At 54.3% G+C, this 26,711-nt stretch overlaps 1 protein-coding gene across 1 annotated transcript in view; it reads left to right on the forward strand.

Annotated features, from left to right (window-relative positions):
* LOC122381641 overlaps nt 1-26,711 on the forward strand; it is a 62,182-nt gene that overhangs the window by 16,094 nt on the left and 19,377 nt on the right. Inside the window, exon 3 of the mRNA XM_043366053.1 lies at nt 5,528-5,696. Within this exon, the coding sequence (XP_043221988.1) occupies nt 5,528-5,696 (169 nt within the window). The remainder of the gene's footprint in view (nt 1-5,527; nt 5,697-26,711) is intronic.

Genomic DNA, 26,711 nt, shown 5'->3' on the forward strand with positions numbered 1-26,711 from the left:
TGGCAAGATGTTATATGCGATGACAATAGCGTGTCTGAACTACGCCTGCCAGACTCCGATCGAATCGCCGGCGTGACTAAATGGTCTGCGTTAGAGCATGCACATACATCGGGCCCGCCGCCGACGCCTGGGCTGCACTGTAACCCCTGCACACATCGGGTCCGCCACCGGCGCCTCGGCTAATCTGCAACCCATGCACACGCATCAGGCCCGCCGCCGACGCCTCGGCTACTCTGCAACTTACAGGCGCCAGGTGCGCCGCCGTCACCTCGGCCCTCTGCAACACGGTAGGCACTTAGCTTACTAAAGCGCATTTTAGTGACATCAGAGCCTGAGTCGATCGCCGGCGACCTGGTCACTCGTGGAGATGTTCACCGCCGTACCGTACAACACGGTTGCGTTCGGAAGCGCTTCTCGAAATGCGTGGTCTGTTTTGACAAGGGGCATTATCCTAAAGCTGGTCTCTGAGACAAAAAAAAAAAAGAGATGCTGTTTTCCAGTCCCGGCGAAGAAGAAAAAAAAAGAATGTCGAGTTGCAGAGCAGCCGAGGCGTCGGCGGCGAACCTGTTGTTTATGTATCTACGTATGTATGTATGTATGTATGTATGTATGTATGTATGTATGTATGTATTCACGTCATAGGGCACATCCGCGTAATTGAGGCTTTCCTGTACCCTGGAGTCGTTAATATAAAACAGACGATCCGTTGGGTCAGCAGATCGACTCAGGCTCTGATGTCACTAAAATGCGCTTTAGTAAGCTAAGTGCCTACCGTGTTGCAGAGGGCCGAGGTGACGGCGGCGCACCTGGCGCCTGTAAGTTGCAGAGTAGCCGAGGCGTCGGCGGCGGGCCTGATGCGTGTGCATGGGTTGCAGATTAGCCGAGGCGCCGGTGGCGGACCCGATGTGTGCAGGGGTTACAGTGCAGCCCAGGCGTCGGCGGCGGGCCCGATGTATGTGCATGAGTTGCAGAGTAGCTGAGGCGTCGGCGGCGGTCCTGATGTACTTACGTGCAAGGGTTGCAGCGTAGCCGAGGCGTCAGTGGCGGACCTGATGCGTGTGCGTGAGTTGCAGAGTAGCCGAGGCGTCGGCGGCGGACCTGATGCATGTGCGTGAGTTGCAGAGTAGCCGAGGCGTCGGCGGCGGACCTGATGCATGTGCAGTTGCAGAGTAGCCGAGGCGTCGGCGGCGGACCTGATGTATGTGCCGTTGCAGAGTAACCGAGGCGTCGGGGGCGGACCTGATGCATGTGTGTGAGTTGCAGAGTAGCCGAGGCGTCGGCGGCGGACCTCATGTACGTGCGAACATGGGTGGAGAATTGTTTTCAAAGTTGGTATGGCGCCAGTTGCTTGAAACAATACTATCGTGTTTTATTCTTATCAAACTGAAATCCTTAAATTTCGTAGCTTTTACCCTGAAAAGTTGGTATGGCATTGCCATACCATCATTTAAGTTGGTGTGGCGCGTGCCATGCCTGCCATACCATATTCTCGACCCATGCCGGTGCAGAGTTTATGGGGTGGCTGAGGCTATACGACGGCGGGCCTGATGTGTGTGCATGAGTAGCAGAGGAGCCGAGGCGTCGGCGGCGGACCTGATGCATGTGCATGAGTTGCAGAGTAGCCGAGGCGTCGGCGGCGGACCTGGGGCCGTATTCACGTCGATCATTTTCGTAAGAATTTTCTTAAGTTTGACCTATTTCTTAAGCAAATTTTTTTATTCACGTGAACTCCGTCGATAAAAACTTAAGAAGTGTCGACGTGAATACCAAATTATACTTACGAAAGAAAATCGACTTACGAAGTCGACGTGAATACGGCCCCTGATGTATGTGCGTGATTTGCAGAGTAGCCGAGGCGTCGGCGGCGGACCTGATGTATGTGCGTGATTTGCAGAGTGGCCGGGGCGTTGTCGGCGAACCTGATGTGTGTGCGTGGGTTGCAGAGTAGCCGAGGCGTCGGTGGCGGACCTGATGTATGTGCAGTGCAGAGTAGTGATGTCAACTACGGAAAATCGGAATACCGATACCAAACCAAGTACCAACCTAGGGTGCATTATACCAACAAATTACCGAACACATTAGGAATCAAATACCAAGTACCGAGTTGGTATCAGTATGGTATCGGTATACCGAAAAGTTGTATCCGAGGACATCTCTACTGCAGAGTAGCCGAGGCGTCGGCGGCGGACCTGATGCATGTGGGTGCCGAGGCGTCGGCGGCGGACCTGATGTATGTGCGGTGCAGAGTAGGACGTCGACTACGGAAAATCGGAATACCGATACCAAACCAAGTACCAACCTAGGGTACATTATACCAACAAAATACCGAACACATTAGGAATCAAATAGCAAGTACCGAGTTGGTATCAGTATGGTATCGGTATACCGAAAAGTTGTATCCGAGGACATCTCTACTGCAGAGTAGCCGAGGCGTCGGCGGCGGACCTGATGCATGTGGGTGCCGAGGCGTCGGCGGCGGACCTGATGTATGTGCGGTGCAGAGTAGGACGTCGACTACGGAAATCGGAATACCGATACAAAACCAAGTACCAACCTAGGGTGCATTATACCAACAAAATACCGAACACATTAGGAATCAAATAGCAAGTACCGAGTTGGTATCAGTATGGTATCGGTATACCGAAAAGTTATATCCGAGGACATCTCTACTGCAGAGTAGCCGAGGCGTCGGCGGCGGACCTGATGCGTGTGCGTGCCGAGGCGTCGGCGGCGGACCTGATGCATGTGCGTGCCGAGGCGTCGGCGGCGGACCTGATGTATGTGCGTGCCGAGGCGTCGGCGGCGGACCTGATGCATGTGCATGAGTATGTATGTGCGTGAGTTGCAGAGTAGCCGAGGCGTCGGCAGCGGGCTTGATGTATGTGCAGTGCGGAGTAGCCGGGGCGTCGGACGCATTGCAGTTGCAGAGTAGCCGAGGGGTCGGCGGCGGACCTGATGTGTGTGCATGAGTTGTAGGGTGGCCGGAACCAGGTGTTTTGTGTGTATCGCGTCGCAGGTTGGGGTGCCGCGTTGCACGACCCTTCAAAGCGTGCCTACCAGGCTCCCCGGTTTCCTTTACGATTGTGTGTGCGCTTAATATGCCTCTGAATAGATGCGCGTCAGTCGCCGGGGAACCATCCTCATGGTGGCGCCGCGTCAGTCGCCGGGCAACCATCCTCGTGGTGTCGCCAATAGATGCGCGTCAGTCGCCGGGGAACCATCCTCATGGTGGCGCCGCGTCAGTCGCCGGGCAACCATCCTCGTGGTGTCGCCGCCAAGGAACCGCACTCCGCTGTACGTACCCCCGAGCCGTGCTCGATACGCCTCACCTGCCGTGCCGGCGTTAGTGTGCCTGACCATAGAATCCTTGTAGCCGTTGGTACTCCCCACAGCTTCCCTGGCTCCCTTCTCGCCCACTCTCCGCTCCACTCGCCGTCCGTCGCAGTCGACGACTGCCGTTCGCGCCTCTCGGCTCTGCTGCCAGCGGCGCGCCCGTTCCTACATTCCCCTTCGCACCACCCCTAGTCAGGGTCTGCCCCGCGTCCGTCGGCGGGGTGATTTATCTGTCTCCGACCCCCGTCTCCCTTTGCTCCGGTCACGTTCAGTGGCGCCCGGGCAGGGTCCTAACCTTCCATAGCCGCGTCGCCGCTATGAGTTGATAGCTGGTAAACTAGCTGACCGATGGACCGGCCTGGCTGATGGACTAACTGGTGGTCTGATGGTGCAACGTGATTGAAGCGGCTAGGAGAGACGGCGTGAGCTGTACTGTAGTTATCATGACAACGCCTAGAAACAATCCTGCAAGCGGCCCATAAGAACCCGGCACCGCGACTGTTGGCCTTCGCCTGGCCGGTTTTGGGCCGGTTTGTTTACGGATGTGACTTGCATGGTGTTATGCAGATTTTCTGGCAGTGATCCCCTGAATACCTGGCCTTTTATTTTCGACGGCGCTGAACCGCGGTGGCTTTTACGGTGGTCCTGATTAATTTTATGACGTGGGATTACCACTGAGAACGAGGAAAAAACTCGTTGCTTTTCCGCTATCAGCTGGCGATCTCTGGCCCATCAGGCGGTGCGCCGGCGCGCCCTGTCGTGTTTCACGCTCAGCAAATGTCGGCTACTCGCTGTCGGCCGCTCTGAACCATTACATCATCGTACGTCATTGGGGCTACTGTAGCACGGGAGGTGTGTGCCGCGAGCGGCAATGTCGACCGGGTTCACAGGCAGTAACACCATGAATACCATGTGCAAAGGACAAAATACCATTTGCAAAACACAAAACACCATGCGCACCGATGCGTTTCGGTCGAATGGAATGCTGACTGTATCAGTCGCCTGGTGACGATGCACACGTTGCATCGGTCACTGGCTGGTTACCACCGGTTGTTGAACCACCGGCGCCTCTGCATCCCGGACGGGCCGGCGCGGGGCGGCGTCTCCTGACCAGTCATCCGACGCCCGACCAGTTCTGTCACGCTCCACCGCCGTCCCCTCCCTCCCCTCCTCAGCAGCCCCCCCCCCTCCCTCTCCTCTACTCAGCAGCCGCCGTAGACCGACGAAGCATGGTGGTTCTCCCAGCTGCAGAGGACGCCTGAGGTGGTCGGCAGGGGAATGCTAGCCGTGTCCGGCCTGTCAGTGGTGTGCGGTCTGGCTCACCCCACACCATCCCCCACTCTCCACTGCCCTGTGGCTGTCATCTGACCGTCTGTCGGACTGTGCCTGTCTGCGCCTGTTCATCTGTCCGTCCGTCCGTCCGTCCGTCGACTTATTGATACCTGTGGCGATCTACCCATCTACAACCTCCACAACAGTTTGTCCCATCATTCTGGCATTGTGACCTTACCTCGAGCTAACTCCTCGAGCTGATTTAAAACACGCTCCAAACCTCCTGTGAGCTGGCTTCAGTTCTGGCTCTCCGAGCGATAAAATCCGTTCCTGCAATGCCCGGCGAGACGGGAGGACAAGTTTTGCCGGGTCAGATTGTCGGTGATTGGTAGGCACACGTGCACTATGCGGCTTGGTGACCTTTCGGAGCGACTCCAAAATCTGGTTTGGTGGAACAGGCAGGTCCGTTAGTGTGCGCGCATTCCGTCATCTTGCGTTTGCTATATTTGCCGACGGGCCGAGATGGAATGCTGACTGCTGATCAATCAGAATGAAATGATAGATGCTGGCTTGTTGTGGCTCAGATGTTATTGTCGATTGTGTTCATTGTTTTTCGACTGGTTTTGCAGCTGCGTATGTTTGTGACGACAGACTGTAGCACAAACGTCACAACGAGGTGTCAGCTCACACTCGGCTGGATGACACAGAATGATGGGTTCTAGGGCCGTCTGGGAATTGATTGATGGATGAATGAATGGGTGAAGACGAGTGAATGAATGAATGAATGAATGAATGAAAGAATATATGAACGAATGAAAGACGTGTGTTTCGTTTGTCTGGTCTTTTTCCATTTGTTTTCACGATTGATCGGTATCGTCTGGTCTGTGCCCCAAATCTGACCGACGCCTTCTGTCTCCCCCAGGGTCCTCTGACGTCGAGTGCCCGGCCGGCCGAGCGGCCCTCACCCACCTCTCCAACCCTCCCGGTGACCCCGGGCGTGCCGGCGGGCACTCCCGCCGGCACTCCCGGCACTCCGTCGGGCCAGCGCAGCACTCCTTGGCAGCACGGCTCGCTCGGGTTCAACTCAGAGGGTGAGTGCCGCGCATCGCACGCAATCTGACCGTAAATTGCATATTAACAGGCCGTCAGCACGCGATGTGTCTGCTGTTCTCAGCCGCTGGCTGCAGTTAGCTGCCCCTACAGCTGACTGTCTCGGGCTCCGCTCCCTACCCCTGTCGGCCGCTGCCAGAACCCATTATCATCTAAATGGCCAGACAGTGCTCGCCCGGAGTGCAGCGCCGCTGCCGGCGCGTTCTCCGGCTCCCATGCATTCCGGTGCGTTGGTTTTATCGACCCGTTATCCCTCGATTGCCGTACGTGATTGACAGCTCAGGGAGCCGAGATAGACACTCTAACGAGCTCGGGACGCCGCCGGCCGGCCGCCCCTGCTCCGATAATGACGCCATCTCGCCCAGTCGGCACCCGCCCCCGGCTGCAATCAGCGCTGTGAGTGTATGCACGGCGGGCCGCCCTGTCGGCATCTGCCCTATGTGGGCCGGTGTGCAGAAGAAAGCGGAACAGTGCCGGCCGCCCGTGCGGGGCCGGTCCGGAAATGGCCGCCAGCTGCCCAGACCGTTGTTCCTAGCTAAGTCGGTGAGATAATGTCGCGTGGGGATTAACACCGTCGCGGTGGCGAATTTCTTCCTCGTGCCGCCTAACCGGCCGGACGGAGGCGATGCTATCGTGCCAGCTCTGTCCACGCGGCCTGTGGCGTGCCGAAAGGTCGCTGGGCCGGTCGAGGTGATACCTTGTCTCACCCAGCCGCCAGGCAGCTGTGACGTCTGTTGTAAAAGCGATACTTTGGTGGAAACAACATATTGATTAATGACCTCACGCCACTTGTCATTCTGGATCTCCAGATTATTCAAATCCTTATCGCGCCGCCTTTCTAAGCCACTCTATTTCACATGCTCCATAGGTGGGCTTAGAAAGCGGCCTCTCCACATCCATCGTTTCCTACAAGTCGCCCGCTTTCTTCGCGCCTCTCTCCCTCACTCTCTTCCTCTCCCTCTGTTTATCTCTCCTTTCTTACGTTGTTATTGTATCGGCCGCCGGTCTGAAGACACGCCCCTCCAACCAGCGCTCTCCGGTCTTTTCCGACTCTCTCTTCAATCTCCTCTCTTCCCTCTCTCTCGCTCTATCCCACCTATCCCACCTGGCCAGATTCCTCAGCTCGCGAAGATCGAGAGCATCTCCGGAGCGCCTTGGGCGGAGGTGTCTCGCTGGGCTCACCGAACCCGCCCCTCCCTCCCCCTCCCCTCCCCGATCAGCCGACTGGACCTAGCGGCGGACCCGGGTCTTCCCTGTCTGCCCCGCCCCAGCGCGGCCCGATCATACCGATACCTGACACCGTCACGCCGCCCGCCGTCTTGTCTCAACCGCACCCGGCAAGGGCACAGCCGACGACGTTCCAACTTCCAATCACTGCCACCGTCGCGTCGGGGATGCTGGGCGCCGCTGAGTTGCTGACCGCGGCGCTGACCGCTGAGAGGAGCTCAGTGCTGGGTGCTGACCGCTGGGCGCTGGTCAGTGGCCGGCTGGGTCGCCCGGTCCCGGCTCCCGGTCCACCGGTCCCGGCTCCCGGTCCACCGGGCGCTCCTCTCGGGCTGCCAGCGGCCCGGCCTGCATTGGTAGGCGGAGGCCGTTCACCCGGCGCTCGGCCGACCACGCTGCACTGTTTACCATGCACGGCCGGCGCGGCAGACGGCGGCTCCCTGAGCTACCGAGCTCCGACCCTGTGGGGTGGGGTGAGAAGGAGAGAGAGAGAGAGAGAGAGAGAGAGAGAGAGAGAGAGAGAGAGAGAGAGAGAGAGAGGGAGGGAGGGAGGGGAAGGGGAAATGGGGTGCAGATTGGAAACGGTTGATGAGAGTTGGGGTCAGACAAGGGCAGAGGGCAGGTGAAGATTGGTTCCTATGACCTCTGTAATCGCCGGGCGGGGGACCACCAGGGATGCGGTGGATTGGGTACGGGGAGGTGGGAGGGGGGGGGGGGGCGTAGCGCCGGAGTGGAACTGGACCTGTGCTCCTCGAGTTCAGACTCTGACGGCGCCGCGGAAAGCCCGACATTCCGGCCGGGTGGGGTGCTGATGGATGGGAAGGGGCGGGCGGCGGGCCGGGCGGCCGACCCTCTGTAAGGTAATGGTGCCCCACCGTGCCCCATTAGTTACGCGGTCGGCGCCGAGACAGGCCGGCGGCCGAGCACCTACATTTACCCGGTAAGTCGGCCGGCCGGCGCATCGTAATTTGGCTGGCTGGTCCGACCAGTCAACAGCTTCCCAGTGCGGTCTCCGCTGGACCTAATGTTACCGCGGACCGGCCTGACTGCGGACCGTGCTACATAGGGTCCGGGACCGAACGCGGTCACCGGCCCGGTCCGGCGGCGATGGTCCACGTGTGGTCCCCGCGTGTCGGTCCGGCGGTCCGTGAGGGTGCGTATTATTTAGGCCAGGGTTCATAATGTCCAGGGCACAATGTGTCCAGTGCTCGAATTGGCCAGTGCCTTGAATTGGCCAGTGTTCACATTGTCCAGGGATTACATGGTCCAAAAGTGGCCAACTGGCTGCAGATAGGGTAAATTCAAAGAGGCCAGGGTTCATAATGTCCAGGGCACGATGTGTCCAGTGTTCAAAATGGCCGGGGTTCATAATGTCCAGGGCACGATGTGTCCAGTGTTCGAAATGGCCAGGGTTCATAATGTCCAGGGTACGATGTGTCCAGTGTTCAAAATGGCCAGTGCCTTGAATGGGCCAGAGTTCATAGTGTCCAGGGATGAACTCAACCCAACCCAACCCAACCAAACCTAACCTAACCTAACCTAACCTAACCTAACCTAACCTAACCTAACCTAACCTAACCTAACCTAACCTAAGGTAATGATGTTTGCCTACCAGGGATAAGGAAATAGTTTCTCGCATGAATAGATTGCAAGCAATAGTAAATCAAATATTTTTAGGTTAAGTGGTTATGCATCAGGCTTCAGGCCTTCGGCCTGAAGCCAGATACATAACCACTTAACCTAAAAATATTTGATTTACTATTGCCTGTAATCTCTCCTAAGGCATTGCCTTCGGCACTGCACTGCTTTGCATTGAGCTGATTCCGTGTTTTTTACATAATGACGTCACTTTCAGTGACTATGTAATCCCTGGACATTATGAACTCTGGCCCATTCAAGGCACTGGCCATTTTGAACACTGGACACATCGTGCCCTGGACATTATGAACCCTGGCCATTTTGAATACTGGACACATCGTGCCCTGGACATTATGAACCCTGGCCATTTTGAATATACCCTATCTGCAGCCAGTTGGCCACATTTGGACCATGCAATCCCTGGACATTATGAACTCTGGCCCATTCAAGGCACTGGCCATTTTGACACTGGGCATAGCGTACCCTGGACATTATGAACCCTGGCCAGAATGAATGCTCCCCGTCCGTGACGGTCCCTCGGACAGGCCGGTAAAGGGACAAAAAGTCGGCAGCCCGGGGCGCCGTGACGGACCAATCAGATGGCCGGGGCGATGGAGTGTGAAATGGGTACCGCGGAACACGGGAACGGATAGAGGGGAAGAGACCGCGAGAGCAGATAACGACGGAATGTCACGGAATGGAGAGACCGGATAAAACGAGCTTTAGAGGAAACTGTGGGATAGAGATATAACCTTAAAAAAGGATCAGAAGCGGATTAACGACATTCCGGTGAAAGGGAAATTCGGCTGGAAATAACAGGTAAACAAAGGTGAACCCACGCCTTGTGCATTCCGGATAGCTCGCCTTATTTTCGGCTAAGCTTTTAAAACCAGCTCATTTTTCCTGTCGAGGGACTGCCGGGTCGCCAGATGACTGCGCCATGGCCTTGAGCCATTGTTGTGGGCGGAGACAATTGAGGCATCTGTTCTCAATGATGCGCCGCACCTGTAACCAAATCTCACTTCACTGAACGAGCTCGGCTTGTCTCTCCTACCGGCAATACCCACACGCTCACTGCTGACGTAAAGCACATCAAAGTAAGCGCGGCTGGTAAAGACGTGATACACCGCAGGCTATAACCGTCCACTTTCTCACCGGTCACTTTTACTCTGCGTGCGCTCACGACTGTCTGCCCCGGCTCGAGCTGCACCAAGCTGCGGGACGTTTTTCACACCTCCCGGCCCCGTGCGTGGCCATTTAATCGAGCCATCACGGCTGAGGGCACGTGCGCATTGTTCGTCGGCCAACTGAGCGCGGTTCAACGCCTCGGCCGGCCGCAGCGCGCCGTGAAGCGCGACCTCGTCCGGCACGCCTCGTCGGGCCGCCAACTGACGAGCCGACTTCACAGGAGAGCACCTGAAGACAGTGTGACGACGGAGTGGGGGCCATCGGGTGTGTCTAGCCCGGAAATACCGCCGTCTTTTATCGTTAATACCAATAGCCTCAGGCTGCCGCCCCCAGCAGTTTGCCGTAACCAGCCACCCCAGCTCCCTCGTCTCCGCGGCGCCGGCGGCCCCAGACGGCTCACCGACCGGCACCGGACCGGCTCCCTCCCCCGCTCGGCGGCACGGCACAGGGCGGACGGTCGGGTTCGCCGGGGACCTTGAGGCCCAATTTGGCGGCCGATCGCGCCGCTGACGAGTGGGAGTCGCCGGCTGGAGGTTCACACGCCACCGGGGCGGGACCGCTGGGCGCTGCCCGGCGGCGCAGCGGCGCTGGTGGTCCCTCAGCCCCAGGCGTTCGCGAGGGGCGGCCATGGGAGACATACGGGGCGAAATACAGGAAGGGGAGGTGTGGGAAGATGCCTTGAAGGTCGAGGAATTCAAAAGATGCACAATTCGGTACTGTGCTGCTCTGAACATTTCACATGTATAATTACCGGTAGGTGCCTGGCGCCTTGCCCTTCTTAGATCATGGACTCGTTCACATCGACGCCCCTCCTGCGTCCGGTGTTTCACCATCAACCAGCCCCTCATCCTGAGCCCGCACTGCATTATCTCCTTCCCTCTGCCGCCTTATCTCTTCTCTCGCCTCGTCCGGTGCCTCCTTTGTTTCGGAGATGCGCCTCGAGGGGTTTCTCTCCGCTCCGTCTGCGCTGTGTCGGAGCAGGTGTTGGCAGCGGCGCTGTTACGGCGCTTGGCTGTCGCCCTGGCTCTGCCCACACGCCAGTCACCGCGTCAGTCGTCACGGTACCGTCGCGTCTCGTCACGTCGCCACCGAGCCACGTCACGACTTCATCACAATTCGTCAAAACTATCCCCTTGGATGTTATGTCGTTAAGTAAAGTGCGCCGGGTCGTTGAACGGCTATGTGAGGCAGTTGTAAATTTCAGTGGCTTGGATATGTATTTTTTCTAGCTTTTCCGTCCTACATGTCTAGCACCGTCATACAGTGAGAACTTCTTGGTGAGGTCTGTGACAGAGTCGAGCGCCTGCCGTAGGCTGCGGCAGGAGTATCCGGCGCACCTTCATAGTGCGTCCTCGGCGGCAGCGTATTTACAAATTGCAACCGAGCTCCGCCGTAGGGTATTTTATTTGCGCCGTAGTGTATTTCAGTTGGGGCATTTTCTACCATACAGCTGCCTGAGCTTGGGGTAATTACAATTTGTCGGCGACGTTAAAAAATGATGCACCTTTTTTCGCAGTATAGGTTATCGCATGTGCGTATTTTTGCCTTTTTGGTTGCGCTTTTCCCTCGCCCGTATAGGGGGAGGCGTTGAGCGGACCCCATCGGTTTTTCGTGAGTAACTCGCGTAAAAACCGTCCGATCGCGACGAAACTTTCAATACCCCCGATTTTATCAATTTTACTCCTACCCTGAAAATTTCATGACCCTGACCCAAATGACCTTTGACCTGTGACCTATTTCTCGAGACCATGTTTGGCCCGAATCGCGATTCGGCGATATGTCTGCTCGCATTAGCCGCGCGTTTGCAGTCTTTAAGTGGTTTCAAGCGTTGAAACATGTGATATGATGCTCGTCCCATGCATTAGGGTGGGTGTCACATGAAAGTCAGGTCAGCTCAATGACCTTTGATGACCCCGGTTCACTTTTTCGAGTTTAACATGTTTCTAGGCTAGTTTTTGTTTAGCTGATTTCGAATTTAGCAACCATTTGAACATTACAGGGGTGTAACGAAATTATCCGGACATCTTTCTTCCCGCTGTTATTAAAAAGCAACACATTCTGGTACTTTTTATTTTGACTGAGCATGTAGCCACCTTTCATAAAAACACAGTGGCGAATGTTTTGGAGCATTTCAGCCAATGGATTCTCCAGCAAACTGGCTTTGACGCGGACCAACGCCGTCTAAACCTGTGCCTGCGGTTGGGCGGTGCTTGTGGCGGGCGTCTCTTCAGTCACCTGCTGAACAAGAGCCCACAGGTTTTCAATTGAATTGGGATCGCGACTTTTTCCAAGTCATAAGCGTTAGCCCAGAATGATTGAAGGTTCTATCGGCATCACTTCCCGTTCTTTTAGGGACTTTTAAGTAGCGCGCCGCCCCGCATGAAGATAGCGTGGCTTGAATCAGGCATCAGTGCGCGTTCAGAAACCGAGCCCTCCTATACCGTCTGGTTGAGCGCCTCCGACTATTCATTAGCCAGTATGTTTCTCCGGGGTAATACTTGACGTTGATGGTGGTATTATGTGACACTATGTCCTATTGGAGGATCGCTAGGCAACTGAACATGCTCCAGTTCTGGATATTGTCCGGATGTTTGACGGCGGCGAAGGCCAGCAAGTTCGAGCGGCTGGCCGCCCATACATGGCCGATTTGACGGTTCAAAGGATAAAACAGCTCGAACGGCTACCCATCCAACCAGACCACCTCACCCTTATCATTCTTCATCCAGTGGACGCGATCCGGCGTGAGGCGAAAGGATGTGAACTGGTTGTTTTCCCGTCAGTTTCGTTGTCTTTTTCAGTTTGAAGGGCACTAGAACCAAGTTAAAGGGCGGGTAGCGGTAAACCATGATATGGGATCTCTTATTATCTGACTTGGTAAGAATTCGAGTCAATTTGCAGATTGATTGGTGCCGTTTCCTTGCCGCTATCCTGACAACTCTCCTCACCACTTGACAAAGGGCGGCTTTTGTGGTCGCGACCGGGCTGAGTCTGCCACCGAAGTCCCAGCTTATTACACCTCAGGCAGATGTGCAATTGGCTGCTGCTGATGTCTAGCTGCTGGCAGACCAGCTTCTGGCTCATGACGCCGTGGATGCCGCCATGCAATTTTACCACGAAAGGAGAGATTGTATCCCTTTCTCGCAACTGCCTTGGACGACAACTACCATGTGAGTGAACCCGTCTGTGAATCGACTCCTACTCAGAGCAACAGTCACATGACAAGGTCAGGTCACTGCTGAGTTGAAAACCGATAGCAGAGGCACGTATTCATCCAATATTCCCACTTCTAACATCAGAAAGTATGAGGAAACTGTGCAAACAGATATGGCAAAAAATAGATGTCCGGATAATTTCGTTACACCCTGTACTGAAGTAGTTTTAGTGCCTTCGTAACAAGTTACGAAGCTGTCAGAGAAAAAATAGCGTTCTGCCCCTCCAACTTTTGCTTATTTGTAGAACTTCGTTGCTTAGCAAACCACTATGTTGTTCGCATTGAGGAGCTTTGAAATGTCTGTGTAATTCAAAATATTAGTTCTGTAATTAAAAGAATTGATTCAGTGTTGCACATAATCTAACTTAACAACCGAGCATTGCAGGTTTGACAGCTTTTTGCCCAACCAGCACCACCTTCCCTGGAAAAGCTCCACCCTTGCCTATGGGGCAAAACATAAGGGACAAAAACACAAAACAAGACAGATAAAAAACAAAACAAAATGAACTCATTACCTAATGAAGTACAGTCTGGAGCAAAAACATAGGTAATAGGTATCTATGTCAAATTAGAATGAAAGATTAAAATCAACCTGACCAGGTCTTACAGTCTGACCTGATCCTAACCGCCTTACTTCACCTAACTTAACCCAATTCAACCTAACCTACCACAACACCTGCAGAAGTACCTTCCTGGAAAATGATGCCTAGGGAGGTGTCCAATTGATTGGAATATTACCATGATTGCTTGTCAAAATGTGTGTCATCATGCTCTTGTTTGACAAGTGATGTATAATAAATGTGACATTCAAAAATGGTCTCCTGACTTGAGTGACCAGAATATTCAAATGATCAGGGTACAATGCTGTGCATCATAGTGCACACTAATCATGCTGTTTTTGTGTAGGCCCTCTGTGCATTATTGTGTACACTGCCATGTGCACCTTAAGGAAAAAAAGTGACTGGTGGTACAAGAAAAGGGTTGCGCAACTGTGAAGTTCATGCCCTTGGTCTTGCTGGAGTCAAATGCCTATAGCTATAGCAGGATCAGTGAGGGCTGTAGACATGCTACATACACTGTGAATTGAAGATATTGGCACAAACTTCATCCATAATTACTATGCTTAACACCAAATGTAAGAAGCAACATAAATGCCCAGATGATACAGCTCTCTGGTCAACATCACACAAATTTATTGACATACTTTGCAGGTACATATTTACATTAATAGCAAATACTTTCGATTTGATTCAATAACTAGGTGCTAGTAAGCTTGCATTTTTGTAGGTACAACAATGAACATATATTTAATCATAAAAAAACTTTATCGTCGCATTCATCACATACCTTTTTACTGAACAAGTACATATCTACCATGCAATGATTCTAAATTTTGTCCGCAATCCACATATATCTCAACTGACACATTGAAATTGAAATACCCTAGCAAAACCTAGAACTGTACAAAAGAAGAATGCAATGCTACAAGAACTATGAAGTTCTGAAGTTATTCTCACATGCTCGAATGTTGAAACTCTACTTTTGTCGTCCATTTCCACATTTGATTGAGCCATCATATAGAACTGTTTTCACTCTTCAGTCGTAAGCTTTTGCACAAATCTTGAATTTTTACACATCATCTTGAACCATGCTCCAGTCTTTCCAACAAGGTACTATGGAACATCAAAGCAATTTTGATTTGTTACAACAGCTTCAGATCATGATAGGCTTGAAGTTTGTTACACGATTTGCCAGACAAACCTCTACAAAATGTGTATCAATTCCCAAACTAAGCAATTGATTATATCAGTATTTGCAGTTTCCACACAATGTTTCATAATATTATTCGATTTTTATATCAAGAAACCCAAATAATCCACAAACTGTAATTGAAACACCCCCACTTCAAGAGTTCACAGCAATAACAATACAAGTTCAGAAGCAAATAAACATTGCGCCAGATTTCGTATGAAACGCGCCATCATCCTGAAGTTTCTACCACAGACGGTAGTTCAACCGCAGCCGTAGTGCGAAAACCCCTGCCCACCTTACCCCACGGCGGAGCTCGGTTGCAATTTGTAAATACGCTCGGCGGCAGGCTGGGGGCCTGTGACGAAGTCGAACGCTAGCCGTGGGCTGCGGCAGGGAGCGGTGGCGGCCGAGACTGGTGTGGGCCGGCGCGGGGGCGGCGGCGGCTCGCGGCGGGACGTCTCGGGCGGAGAGCGGCCCTCTCCGCTGTTTTTGCCCGGCGGCCGTGTCGGCACCCGTGTCGAAACCACGGCGCCGGGCGTGTCTGCCGCGATGTGAGACGTTTCGCCAGGGCACGTCTACATACACCAGCTGCACGGGCCGCTGGCAAAACAGAGGGACAGACGGGCGGGCGGCGAGCGACGGAGGTGGGCGGGCACACTCGTCACACAGGTGTGCGTGAGTTGTACGCCGTGTGTCGTGCGCGGCGGTCCGTGAGCCGGGTGCCGTGCGCTGTGTGCCGGGGACACGCCCTGTCGGAGTGAGGGGACAACAGGCCGGCTGTCACAGCCCAGGTGGCCAAACATGGACCCGCCCGGCGCCGGCCGAGCGGCGCCGCGGTGTGAGAGGGAGGACGTCGAGGTCGGGACCTCGGTATGGGACCGACCGTGGCGGGCGCTCGCTCCTCAGAAGGCGATGGTGACCATGGGGGGTATACGCTGAGGACGGTGGCGGGGATGGATGGGACAGAAGAAAGTTGGAAGGTGACTGGGATTGAGTGTCAGCACCGAAGGTAACAGCGCGACGTATGTAACACATGCAACAGCTGCTGTGGTATAATGAATCGCCGCGGCTGTTAGCGTAGGAAGGGAATGTATGTCGGTACTGTGCACGGCAGAGCACGGCTAGAAAAATGGAGCGCCGCGTCTCGACGCGAGACGACCACAACAGCTGTGACCTCGGCCGGCGGCGGCGGCGGCATGTCGTCATCTGGGTGAAATGCGTCTGGCCGGCTCCACGCCGCCCCCGCTCCACCTCCGCACACCGCCGGCCATGGCGTCACCGTCAGCCCACCTGGCGCACCGCGGCCTGACCCGACCTCTGGCGCCGGGCCGGCTTGGTTCTCCTTACCCACCGGATCGACCGGCAATAAAACACTCCGTGTCGGGCCTCGCCAAAACAGGTGACTGGGTAATTACGTGCTGCATAGTCGGCGCCGCTGCATATGGACCGGCGTCTCTCTCCCGGGGGCGTCACAGAGACCGAACGGAGGCATTCCAGCCGTGAATTACGCTCTCTCATTACCATACTGGCCGTGAACCGGGTCTCGGCGGCTCAGCGGCGGCGCGAGAGGTGCCGAGCCGGCACGAGAGGAGCTGGGAGCTCTGGGTGAGCCCTCCAGAGCTCTTGAGAGCCATGGTAATGCACGGGCAGGTGAGGAGCTGGTTCACTGGCTATATGTAGCTCAAGCCCAGGGACCTGAGGGACCATTTCTCGCCAGTCGGCTGTAGCTGCTCCCACATTCTCTTGCATCATGTATCCGCCAATACCTACTCGTGCCTGGTGTCCGTATCCTGCCGCCGGTGTCGGTATCCTGTGTCCGCCGGTATCCGCACCCTGTATCCCCCGGTGACCGCGGTCGGCGGCCCGGGACTCTGATCCCACTCACCGCGCGGTCGTCTGCACGGAACAGGGTGGGGCCGCGCCGCGCCGGGTCATCCAAGCGGAACGGGCGCCCACCTCAGCAGCGTGCCGCCGCGTTTGTAACGGGTTGCTCGGTATACGACCGTGACGTTGACCCGGACTGCTGAGGCTGCTGAGGTCACCACGGGAAGGTCGGCACGGGGAGGTTGCTGAGGAGGGCTTGTGTCCGGCAACGGGAGGTGAAGGTCAGCGAGCAGAGATCATTGTGCAGATGACACCAAATAGGTCATTACCTACATGGAAATTATCAACCACAAGATGCTACCAAGCTGCAAGCACCAGCCAGGCAGATGATTTGAGGAATTACTGCTTGGTGCTGCGCCAGCGCGGATATTCAGTGACCATATTTGACCTGCCTGAAACCAGCGGCAGCCGGCTGGATTACGCCAACTGAAAATGGACACAGACTGAGCCCTGATCGGCTCACAGTAGCCATTGAAACCACAGCATCAGTCCTGCATCCTCCTGCAGACTGCATTAGGAACCCAAAATCCATAGCGTTCTATGAAACGATTTGTAGCAGTGGGGGGCTGCGGTGGAGGTTGAAAATCTCGACTGCGCGCGTATCGCACCGTCACAGGCTCATGGCTACGTTCGGACCGATAAATCACCGTCTAACCAGTCTCGTTGTCGGTAGACTGCAGGGTTGAGTGCGCGCACTCGCTCTTGCCAGACCAACGCGTGCCTCCACTTCCTGTGGAATTTCCGCGCTCTTCCTTCACTCTTCCCCCTCTCTGCCCTCTCTCTCTCTCTCTCTCTCTCTCTCTCTCTCTCTCTCTCTCTCTCTCTCTCTCTCTCTCTCTCTCTCTCTCTCTCTCTCTCTCTCTCTCTCTCTCTCTCTCTCTCTCTCTCTCTCTCCATGTCTCCCTCTCTCCATGTCTCTAGAAACGAACGGGATAGATAGTTCTATGATGCCGTGGGCGCTGCTCATGAGTCGGCTGCCCCGTCATTCCCGGACTATGCGATGACTCGGTCGTTGGACATACACTCGACACCCTGCAGTCGCGGCTGGGTGGCGGTGTCATTGACCCTGGTCGGCCGGCTGACCCCGGCTCCGGCGGCCGAGCGACGGGCGGTATCTCGCTCTCCGGGACGGCTCACGGCATCAGTCACTGTCGAACGGGCCCAGCGGCGGTCTCCACAGCCACGCGCACCGACACCATTAGCGTCAGAGCGCGGCGGCCCGCTCACCCATCGCCCATCGCCCGTCGCCCTGTATCGCCCTGATCAGCCCCTCCGTCATCCGCCGTTCACCCGGCCCATCGGTGGCTATTGCTCCGCCGGTAGATCGATCTTCGTCGCCTTCGTCACCGCGGCTGCTGCAGCCAGCACGCTGAGGTGACATGAACCTTTGCCTCTCTTCTCTACCAGTTCCATGAGTGTTCGCATGCCATCCATCGTTGGCTCCGCTCGTTGCTGCATGTCGCGTGCTTTGTTGGTGTCATCTGGTGGTCATCAATGTGGACACTGTGTGTCCACATTGCCGCCACTCTAGCCAATCCACGAAACTATGGACACAGTCAGTCGCCATTGGGTCACGGGGTCCGCAGTCACTCTCTCTATGGCGGGACCATCGTCACCCGGTCTGCCGCCGTCACTCGGTCTGATCCTGGGTCCTTTGGTCCGCGAGTCGGCGATCCGTTTAGGCCACGACACTCGGACATAAGTGTCGGCCCGTGACCGCGACTCACGAGTTTTGTCGACTCACGAGTCACGGCGCACCGGTCACGGCTGGGTGTCGCAGCGGTCAGAGTGCCGTCATCGCTATGGTGGGTGGGCGTCGCTCGGATACGGCGGATCGGGTGGCTAGACCGGAGAGGGCAGCAGCCTGAGCGACTCCTAGCGGTTCGGGGTGCTCCCGGGCTGCCCAGGCGGCTCGGAGCGGCGCCCGGGGCCTGGGAGGTGCGGAGCGCCGCTGCGCCGGCCGCGCCTGGCCGGGCCGGTCGATTTCCTGCGGTTGTGCGGCTGATTGGAGAGCGATCTCACTGATTGGTCGCTGATGTCACGCTGCCGCCGCGCTGCCTGGGGCCGATCCGGCTTGGAGCGAGCTCCCGGCGCCGACACGCCCATCACAAAGTGGCCGCCGAACGGTTCCGCACGACCCGGCCGCATAACTCTTCACATGAAAACGCCCGATGGCATCTCGATATTATTTGAGATAATTGGCGTCTGGGAGCGCTGATGGGTGACCTCGATTCGACGGAGCTCGAATACTCGGGCGAGAAACTGACCCGACGCACTATGAGCTGCTCGATCGTATGGTTGTACCCAAGATTCCTGTTATACCTGCCTTAACCCGCCTCACTCTGTCTCAGAGCGCAAGTGGTGAATCAATTATCATATCAGGCCGGTATGTGTGTCGGGCGGCGACCCGGCCCGGCGGCCGGCCAGCGGTGCCGGCGCAGCGGTGCGCTGTCTGCAGGGTGCACCGTCACTCGCCGCGCCCGGTCGGGGTCGCCGGCCGACCGCCACGTTCACTGGGTCACCTGCGGACCGTGCGTGCTGTGTGCGGCTCCTGGCGACGAGCAGATGCGTGCGGAGGCTGCGGCCGGAGGCTGATGAGCCCGATCGGCTTTGTCAGCGATGATGCGGCTGCTTCTGACAGCTGCTGGCTACTGCTGACTGCTGGCAGAATGTTTACGGCGGTGGATGCTGCTAGTGATTACCGACAGAGCCTGACGGATCCTAGCTTTTTCTGACGGCCGCGCGATATTGCTGAGTGCTGACGCATGCCGAGGAGCGATGACGGCTACCAGCTGCCGGTCAATCATCCCCTCACAGAGCTGTCACTGATTCCCGAGCGCAAGTGGTGGGTCTGATACTCACAGGTGCATCTCTGCTCCGCCGCGGCCGCCGTGTGCCACTTGGCCGCGCCTGTTTTGTATGCAGTGCGCCGCTGCCGGCCGCCGCAGCGCTGACCCGCGCCGCCGGTACCTGACCCCGTTCCAGCGCCGGCTGCCGTCGCCCCATGGAGCGGGAAAGTGGCCGTTTTTCGAAGGGAGCCTGCGGAGGAATGCCATCGATATGCGTGCCTCCTGCGAGCGGCGAGAGCTGTCCCGGCTGGCGGAGTGGCCCTGCAGCCACAAGTGTGCCGCAGCGCTCTCGCTGTCGCGCTGTCTGGCACGTGGCAACCGCGACCGGTCAGACATCGGCCACCGTTTCCATGGCGCGGGTCGCCCGCCGAATTCTGATGCGCGTTCGGCCGGCGCGCGTGTGCGAATGCAATTTCTCCGGTCGGGGGAAAGCAGTGGGGTCCAAGGGTCGAGCAGAAGTGGGACTTCTTATTGCCGGTGATTTGGTTTTTGCATCATGCGTGGTCAGTTTCGTGATCATTTGCCGGTGTTTGTTTGTCTCCGGTCTTTTCTCCCTCTGTCTCCTCTCTCCCTCTCCCTCTCCCTCTCCCTCTCCCTCTCCCTCTCCCTCTCCCTCTCCCTCTCCCTCTCCCTCTCCCTCTCCCTCTATGTCCACCTGTCGCTGTTGCGTGCCGCTCCGGTCCGCCCGTCGGCCGCAGACAGCGCTCGGCGCCGCCACCTCTGGACGTTCCGTCATCCCTTCGTGCCGCCGCCCGGCCGGTTTTTTCGCCATGCCGCCCCCTTCTTCGGACTACGTGACTATTAACGGATTAGCTGCGCTGCCTGGCCACCGGTTGCCACTCGGGGCGGTCTGAACCCGGCGCCCGTGCACGGCGGATCAGCTGTGGCCTTGGGCGCTGGCCGGCGGGCCGCCGGTTTTTGCAGAGCTGCCCGTCTGTTGTGGCCGCGATGCTCTGGCTACCCTGCGGTGCCGGATGTACCCGGCCCTCGGGGCCCGCCGGAGCTCCTCGGGAGCGGTAGAGAGATGGGCTGAGCTCGACTGGAATGTGCCGCCGGCTGCGTGTGGCCGCCGGCCCGCAGAGATGAGCTGCTCAGCCTGCACAACGATCAGACTGCAGGGGCAGCTGGCTGACTTAAATAGCCACTGGACAGTCAGTCTGTCATGATATTCAAGTCTTGCTGTCTGGAGATTGTATGATGAGGTCATTTGTGACATACGAGGAGACATTGTCAACCGATCATCATGTTCTATCGATCTCAGTCCCTGTTAAATGAACAAACCGGCAACGAGGGTCATTCCGTATCAATCCTCTAAAGCTCAGGCTCATTCCATTGTTTGCAAATTGAGGAGCCAACGATCATGTTCACTCAAGCCATTAAAGCCGGATGATGCAGGCTGCAGGCTGTCCTTTCCGATCAGAAAGCAGAGACCACTGACTTTCAGTCTGCAGGCATAGCTCCTCAGACTGTTATTTTCCAGTCTGCGTCAGACTGTTACATCTGTCTGATGCGTCTGGGGCGGGACTATCGGCGGACGCCGGGACCGCGCCGCTTCCCACTGTCAACAGGTGTGGATCGTTTGTCAAACGCTAGCGGACCGATGGGAACGGGACGGTTACGCGGCTGTCGGGCGGCGGCGGCGGAAGGGCGGCACCGGTGGCGGCGGCGACTTCCGCGGCGGCGGGTATGACGAAGGCGGGGATGTGGCGGTATGGTATGGTGGTATGGCGGCATGGGGACGGAGTATGTCGCACGTGGGTAGCTCGGCAGCTTCTTGATAAGAGACTGGATGGCCCCATTGGCAAGACGGCGTGGTTGTCCAATGCTCCATGACTGGATTGAATATGCCGCTCCACCACAGATCATGACCTGTTGCGATGTCATTCAACTGTCAGGTGGATTATGACGGTCACGTAGCTGCTTTTTCTCGTACCGCTTCTGAACTCATCACCTTATCCCTGCAGTTCACGTCTGTGCCGGTCATCTGGGGAGGGCCGGCCTCCACCGCCTCCCACCGGCCCAGCCTGGCGTGTTGGGGCGCTGTCGTCACAGCGTTTTTACCGTTTTCTGTCGATGTGAGAACTTCCCAAACCGGAGCCATTTGGAGCGATTGATCTACACAACAGATGGCTTAGCGACGATGACGGCACGGTATTTTGTGGCCGGAGATTCCTCAGGAAGCGGAGCGGCAATCCAGGCAATTAAAACGTCGCGTGTTAGCCGGCTGTCCGGCCGGTGAGGAACCACTTTGACATTTGGACCATTGTTTGCATGCCGTACGAGATAGAGGAGAGAGGGAGAGAGAAAGGTAATTGGACCCACGCCAGACCAACGGTCAACGGACGATTAAAGGTCAGAAGAGCTGGTCTCCATCCCTAGCCCGGCCTCCTATCGTTTTCTCCCTCGTGTGAATGCCAGGGTTCAAGTCTCAAGAGATACTCATACCTATTACCTACCTACCTTCTTAGCAGGTAGCAGTGCTTGTGACGCCGGGTCTAGAGAGTTAGTTGATGTTCGTACCCAATGCCCCTCGGCCGCTGTATGTACTTCAACTGTGTCACACCCACGGGTCACCCCACGCCGATCGGCAGTTACCCGCCTATACCCGCAATGTCGGCAACTCGGCCGGCACAGGTGTGAGCGGCGGCCCAGGTCGGGTCATAGGGCGGGTCGTTCGCACGCCCTTGTTGGCCGGCGTGCTCAGACTGGGAACGAGGCAGTCGTTCCCGACCCAGTGCCGGTGCCGGTGCGGCCGACCCGGCGGGGCCGGCGCATCTGGGTCGGCCCGGCCACGGTCAGCGAGCGGGCACAGGTCGCGGCCGGTCAGCCGCCGTGGTAAATGGTCATCCCCCGGTCGGCGCGGTGAGCAGACGCGGACTATAATCATGACTCATGAGTTGCCGATTTGGAATGCTGAGTGGGTGACCCGGGCTGGGTCGGGCGGCTAGGCACCTGGTGTTGTATAGGGCGTCAGCGTCTGACCGATGCTGCTAAAGGCTGCTTTGTGTTGTCTGTCTCCTACGATATCCCTGGTCTGAATCGCTCTAATATTCAGCGGCTATTTGAAAAGGAACAGTCCTCTTATACCTTGATTGAAAGCTACAAACGTTGTGCCTATGTAAATGTAAACAACTGGCCTGGCGTAATTACCAAGCGTTTCCCTCCCTGAAGTTTTACAACATGGCTACCACAAACGATGTTCTTATTACGCGAGCGAAGACAGTGTAAGCGTGAGCCGTCCAAACAGATGCTCCCAGAACTGGCGATTACCGTTGAAAATTATGAAAACAACGGAAAGCCGTCGGTACTCTACCATCTGCCGCTGTTTTCACCGGGAATAACTCGGAGCCACGGTCCAGTGACGAAATTGGCCAATTGGTTCGCACGCTTTTCTCCGATTGTGACGTGCGTCAGGCCAGTGACGGCTCGGTTCTGTTGTCCGCCAGGAAAGTGTGCGGACGGGCGCGCCGAGTTAGTCTGGAGAGCGCCACTCGGGCCGCGGATGGATCCATCATGTTTGGACGGTTCCTTTCTCCGCTCGCCTGCCCGCCGGTCCCAAACAGTGCGAAAGAGATGAACAGCGTGTGGTCGCTGTGTGTGCGGCTATTGATGGGAAATTTGACACGGATCAGTGGCGTGCTTTGATGACTTTGTTCCGTGTTTCGTCACCGTTTTGCTTTTATGGGTGTTTTCTCGCAGGTGGCGAGCTAGTAAAACACGACTCTCCTGTTCAGAATCTATAGCCTATATAGTGTAGATCCAATTTCCAATTTGTCTTGGATATGCCTAAACGAAAGTTGTGGCTGTTCGTGTCTTCATGCCGTATTGTATGTGAGTTTCTGCAAATATGAATAGCACTATTCGGCAGGTTTGCCTTTTAGTTAAATCTCATGCCTATCGACGGTCGCTGCTGGTGGGAATTGAGTTGAATCATGGGCACATGACGCACTGTCCGGCTGTCGCTGACTGAACCTCTGTACCCATTTCCAGCCACTGCACAGTGGGCCGATATGCCATTCTAGCGCGACAGGGCCTGAATCTTCGAACGGAACCCTTGGTTTTTTCGCGAGTAATTCGCGTAAAAAGCGGCCGATCGCAACGAAACTTTCAGTACCCTCGCGATAACCACTTTTACAGCTAACCTGAAAATTTCATGACCCTGACCTTAATGATCTTTGACCTGTGACCTTCTTTCGAGACCATGTTTGGCCGGAATCGCGATTCAGCGTATGTCGGCTCGCATTAGCCTATGTTTATGTTTATGTTTATGTTTATTTGCTCATCACCAACAGGTACAGATAAAACCCGGTTACAGGTGAAGTCATGCCTAAGATAAATCTATATAAATACACGCAACCCTTCGGACGGACAAAAGCTCAATAAGAGCCAGCTCGTGCAGCATGGAGCCTTGCAGAGGCCTTGTACACTGATATCGGAGAATAAAAGAAGTCTAGAGATGTGTTGTCTCTTAAAAGCTCATTGCACCTCGATGGGATACGGCAGAAGGTATTGTTTTTTATCGTTGCCACTCGAGCAAACGGCACATGCCAAAGAGCTGGGGACCTGTACGTCCGTGAAGTTAGCGTCGTATTCCGCGACGGATTCAGCGTCGAGTCCGAATTTCAACTACGCCCAACCTATCCGATGCAGTTTGGGACGCTGATTCCGAATATCGTATTCATTTCAAATTTCAAGGTCATCTTCAAGGTCAAATCACGGATTGAAATTGAGACCCCGATTTTTCCTACACCGATCGTCCGATCCGATTTCTGAAGGTCGCATTCGAAAGCTAGGGTCAGAATCTCGAATTCCCTAATATATACCTTATTAAAAATATTTGACCTTCAAGGTCAAATCACGGATTGAAATTTTGAGTCCCCCTATTTTTTCTACACCGATCGTCCGATCCAATTTCTGATGGTCGCATTCGATAGCTAGGGTCAAAATCTCGAGTTCCCTAATATATACCTTATTAAAAATATTTGACCTTAAAGGTCAAATCACGGATTGAAATTTTGAGTCCCCCTATTTTTTCTACACCGATCGTCCGATCCAATTTCTGATGGTCGCAATCGATAGCTAGGGTCAGAAACTCGAGTTCCCTAATATATACCTTATTAAAAATATTTGACCTTAAAGGTCAAATCACGGATTGAATTTTTGAGTCCCCCAATTTTTTCAACACCGATCGTCCGATCCGATTTCTGATGGTCGCATTCTAAAGCTAGGGTCAGAATCTCGAGTTCCCTAATATATACCTTATTAAAAATATTTGACCTTAAAGGTCAAATCACGGATATTCAACCTTAAAGGTCAAATCACGGATTGAAATTTTGAGTCCCCCGATTTTTTCTACACCGATCGTCCGATCCAATTTCTGATGGTCGCATTCGATAGCTAGGGTCAAAATCTCGAGTTCCCTAATATATACCTTATTAAAAATATTTGACCTTAAAGGTCAAATCACGGATTGAAATTTTGAGTCCCCCTATTTTTTCTACACCGATCGTCCGATCCAATTTCTGATGGTCGCAATCGATAGCTAGGGTCAGAAACTCGAGTTCCCTAATATATACCTTATTAAAAATATTTGACCTTAAAGGTCAAATCACGGATTGAATTTTTGAGTCCCCCAATTTTTTCAACACCGATCGTCCGATCCGATTTCTGATGGTCGCATTCTATAGCTAGGGTCAGAATCTCGAGTTCCCTAATATATACCTTATTAAAATATTTGACCTTAAAGGTCAAATCACGGATATTCAACCTTAAAGGTCAAATCACGGATTGAAATTTTGAGTCCCCCGATTTTTTCTACACCGATCGTCCGATCCAATTTCTGATGGACGCATTCGATAGCTAGGGTCAAAATCTCGAGTTCCCTAATATATACCTTATTAAAAATATTTGACCTTAAAGGTCAAATCACGGATTGAAATTTTGAGTCCCCCTATTTTTTCTACACCGATCGTCCGATCCAATTTCTGATGGTCGCAATCGATAGCTAGGGTCAGAAACTCGAGTTCCCTATTATATACCTTATTAAAAATATTTGACCTTAAAGGTCAAATCACGGATTGAATTTTTGAGTCCCCCAATTTTTTCAACACCGATCGTCCGATCCGATTTCTGATGGTCGCATTCAATAGCTAGGGTCAGAATCTCGAGTTCCCTTATATATACCTTATTAAAAATATTTGACCTTAAAGGTCAAATCACGGATTGAAATGTTGAGTCCCCCTATTTTTTCTACACCGATCGTCCGATCCAATTTCTGATGGTCGCAATCGATAGCTAGGGTCAGAAACTCGAGTTCCCTTATATATACCTTATTAAAAATATTTGACCTTAAAGGTCAAATCACGGATTGAATTTTTGAGTCCCCCAATTTTTTCAACACCGATCGTCCGATCCGATTTCTGATGGTCGCATTCTATAGCTAGGGTCAGAATCTCGAGTTCCCTAATATATACCTTATTAAAAATATTTGACCTTAAAGGTCAAATCACGGATATTCAACCTTAAAGGTCAAATCACGGATTGAAATTTTGAGTCCCCCGATTTTTTCTACACCGATCGTCCGATCCAATTTCTGATGGTAGCATTCCATCGCTAGGGTCAAATCTCGAGTTCCCTAATATATACCTTATTAAAATATTTGACCTTAAAGGTCAAATCACGGATTGAAATTTTGAGTCCCCCGATTTTTTCTACACCGATCGTGCGATCCAATTTCTGATGGTCGCAATCGATAGCTAGGGTCAGAAACTCGAGTTCCCTAATATATACCTTATTAAAAATATTTGACCTTAAAGGTCAAATCACGGATATTCAACCTTAAAGGTCAAATCACGGATTGAAATTTTGAGTCCCACGATTTTTTCTACACTGATCGTCCGATCCAATTTCTGATGGTCGCATTCGATAGCTAGGGTCAAAATCTCGAGTTCCCTAATATATACCTTATTAAAAATATTTGACCTTAAAGGTCAAATCACGGATTGAAATTTTGAGTCCCCCTATTTTTTCTACACCGATCGTCCGATCCAATTTCTGATGGTCGCAATCGATAGCTAGGGTCAGAAACTCGAGTTCCCTAATATATACCTTATTAAAAATATTTGACCTTAAAGGTCAAATCACGGATTGAATTTTTGAGTCCCCCAATTTTTTCAACACCGATCGTCCGATCCGATTTCTGATGGTCGCATTCTATAGCTAGGGTCAAAATCTCGAGTTCCCTAATATAT

Source organism: Amphibalanus amphitrite, unplaced genomic scaffold, assembly GCF_019059575.1.
Source record: "Amphibalanus amphitrite isolate SeventyFive unplaced genomic scaffold, NRLGWU_Aamphi_draft 000124F_arrow, whole genome shotgun sequence".
NCBI lineage: Eukaryota > Metazoa > Arthropoda > Thecostraca > Balanomorpha > Balanidae > Amphibalanus > Amphibalanus amphitrite.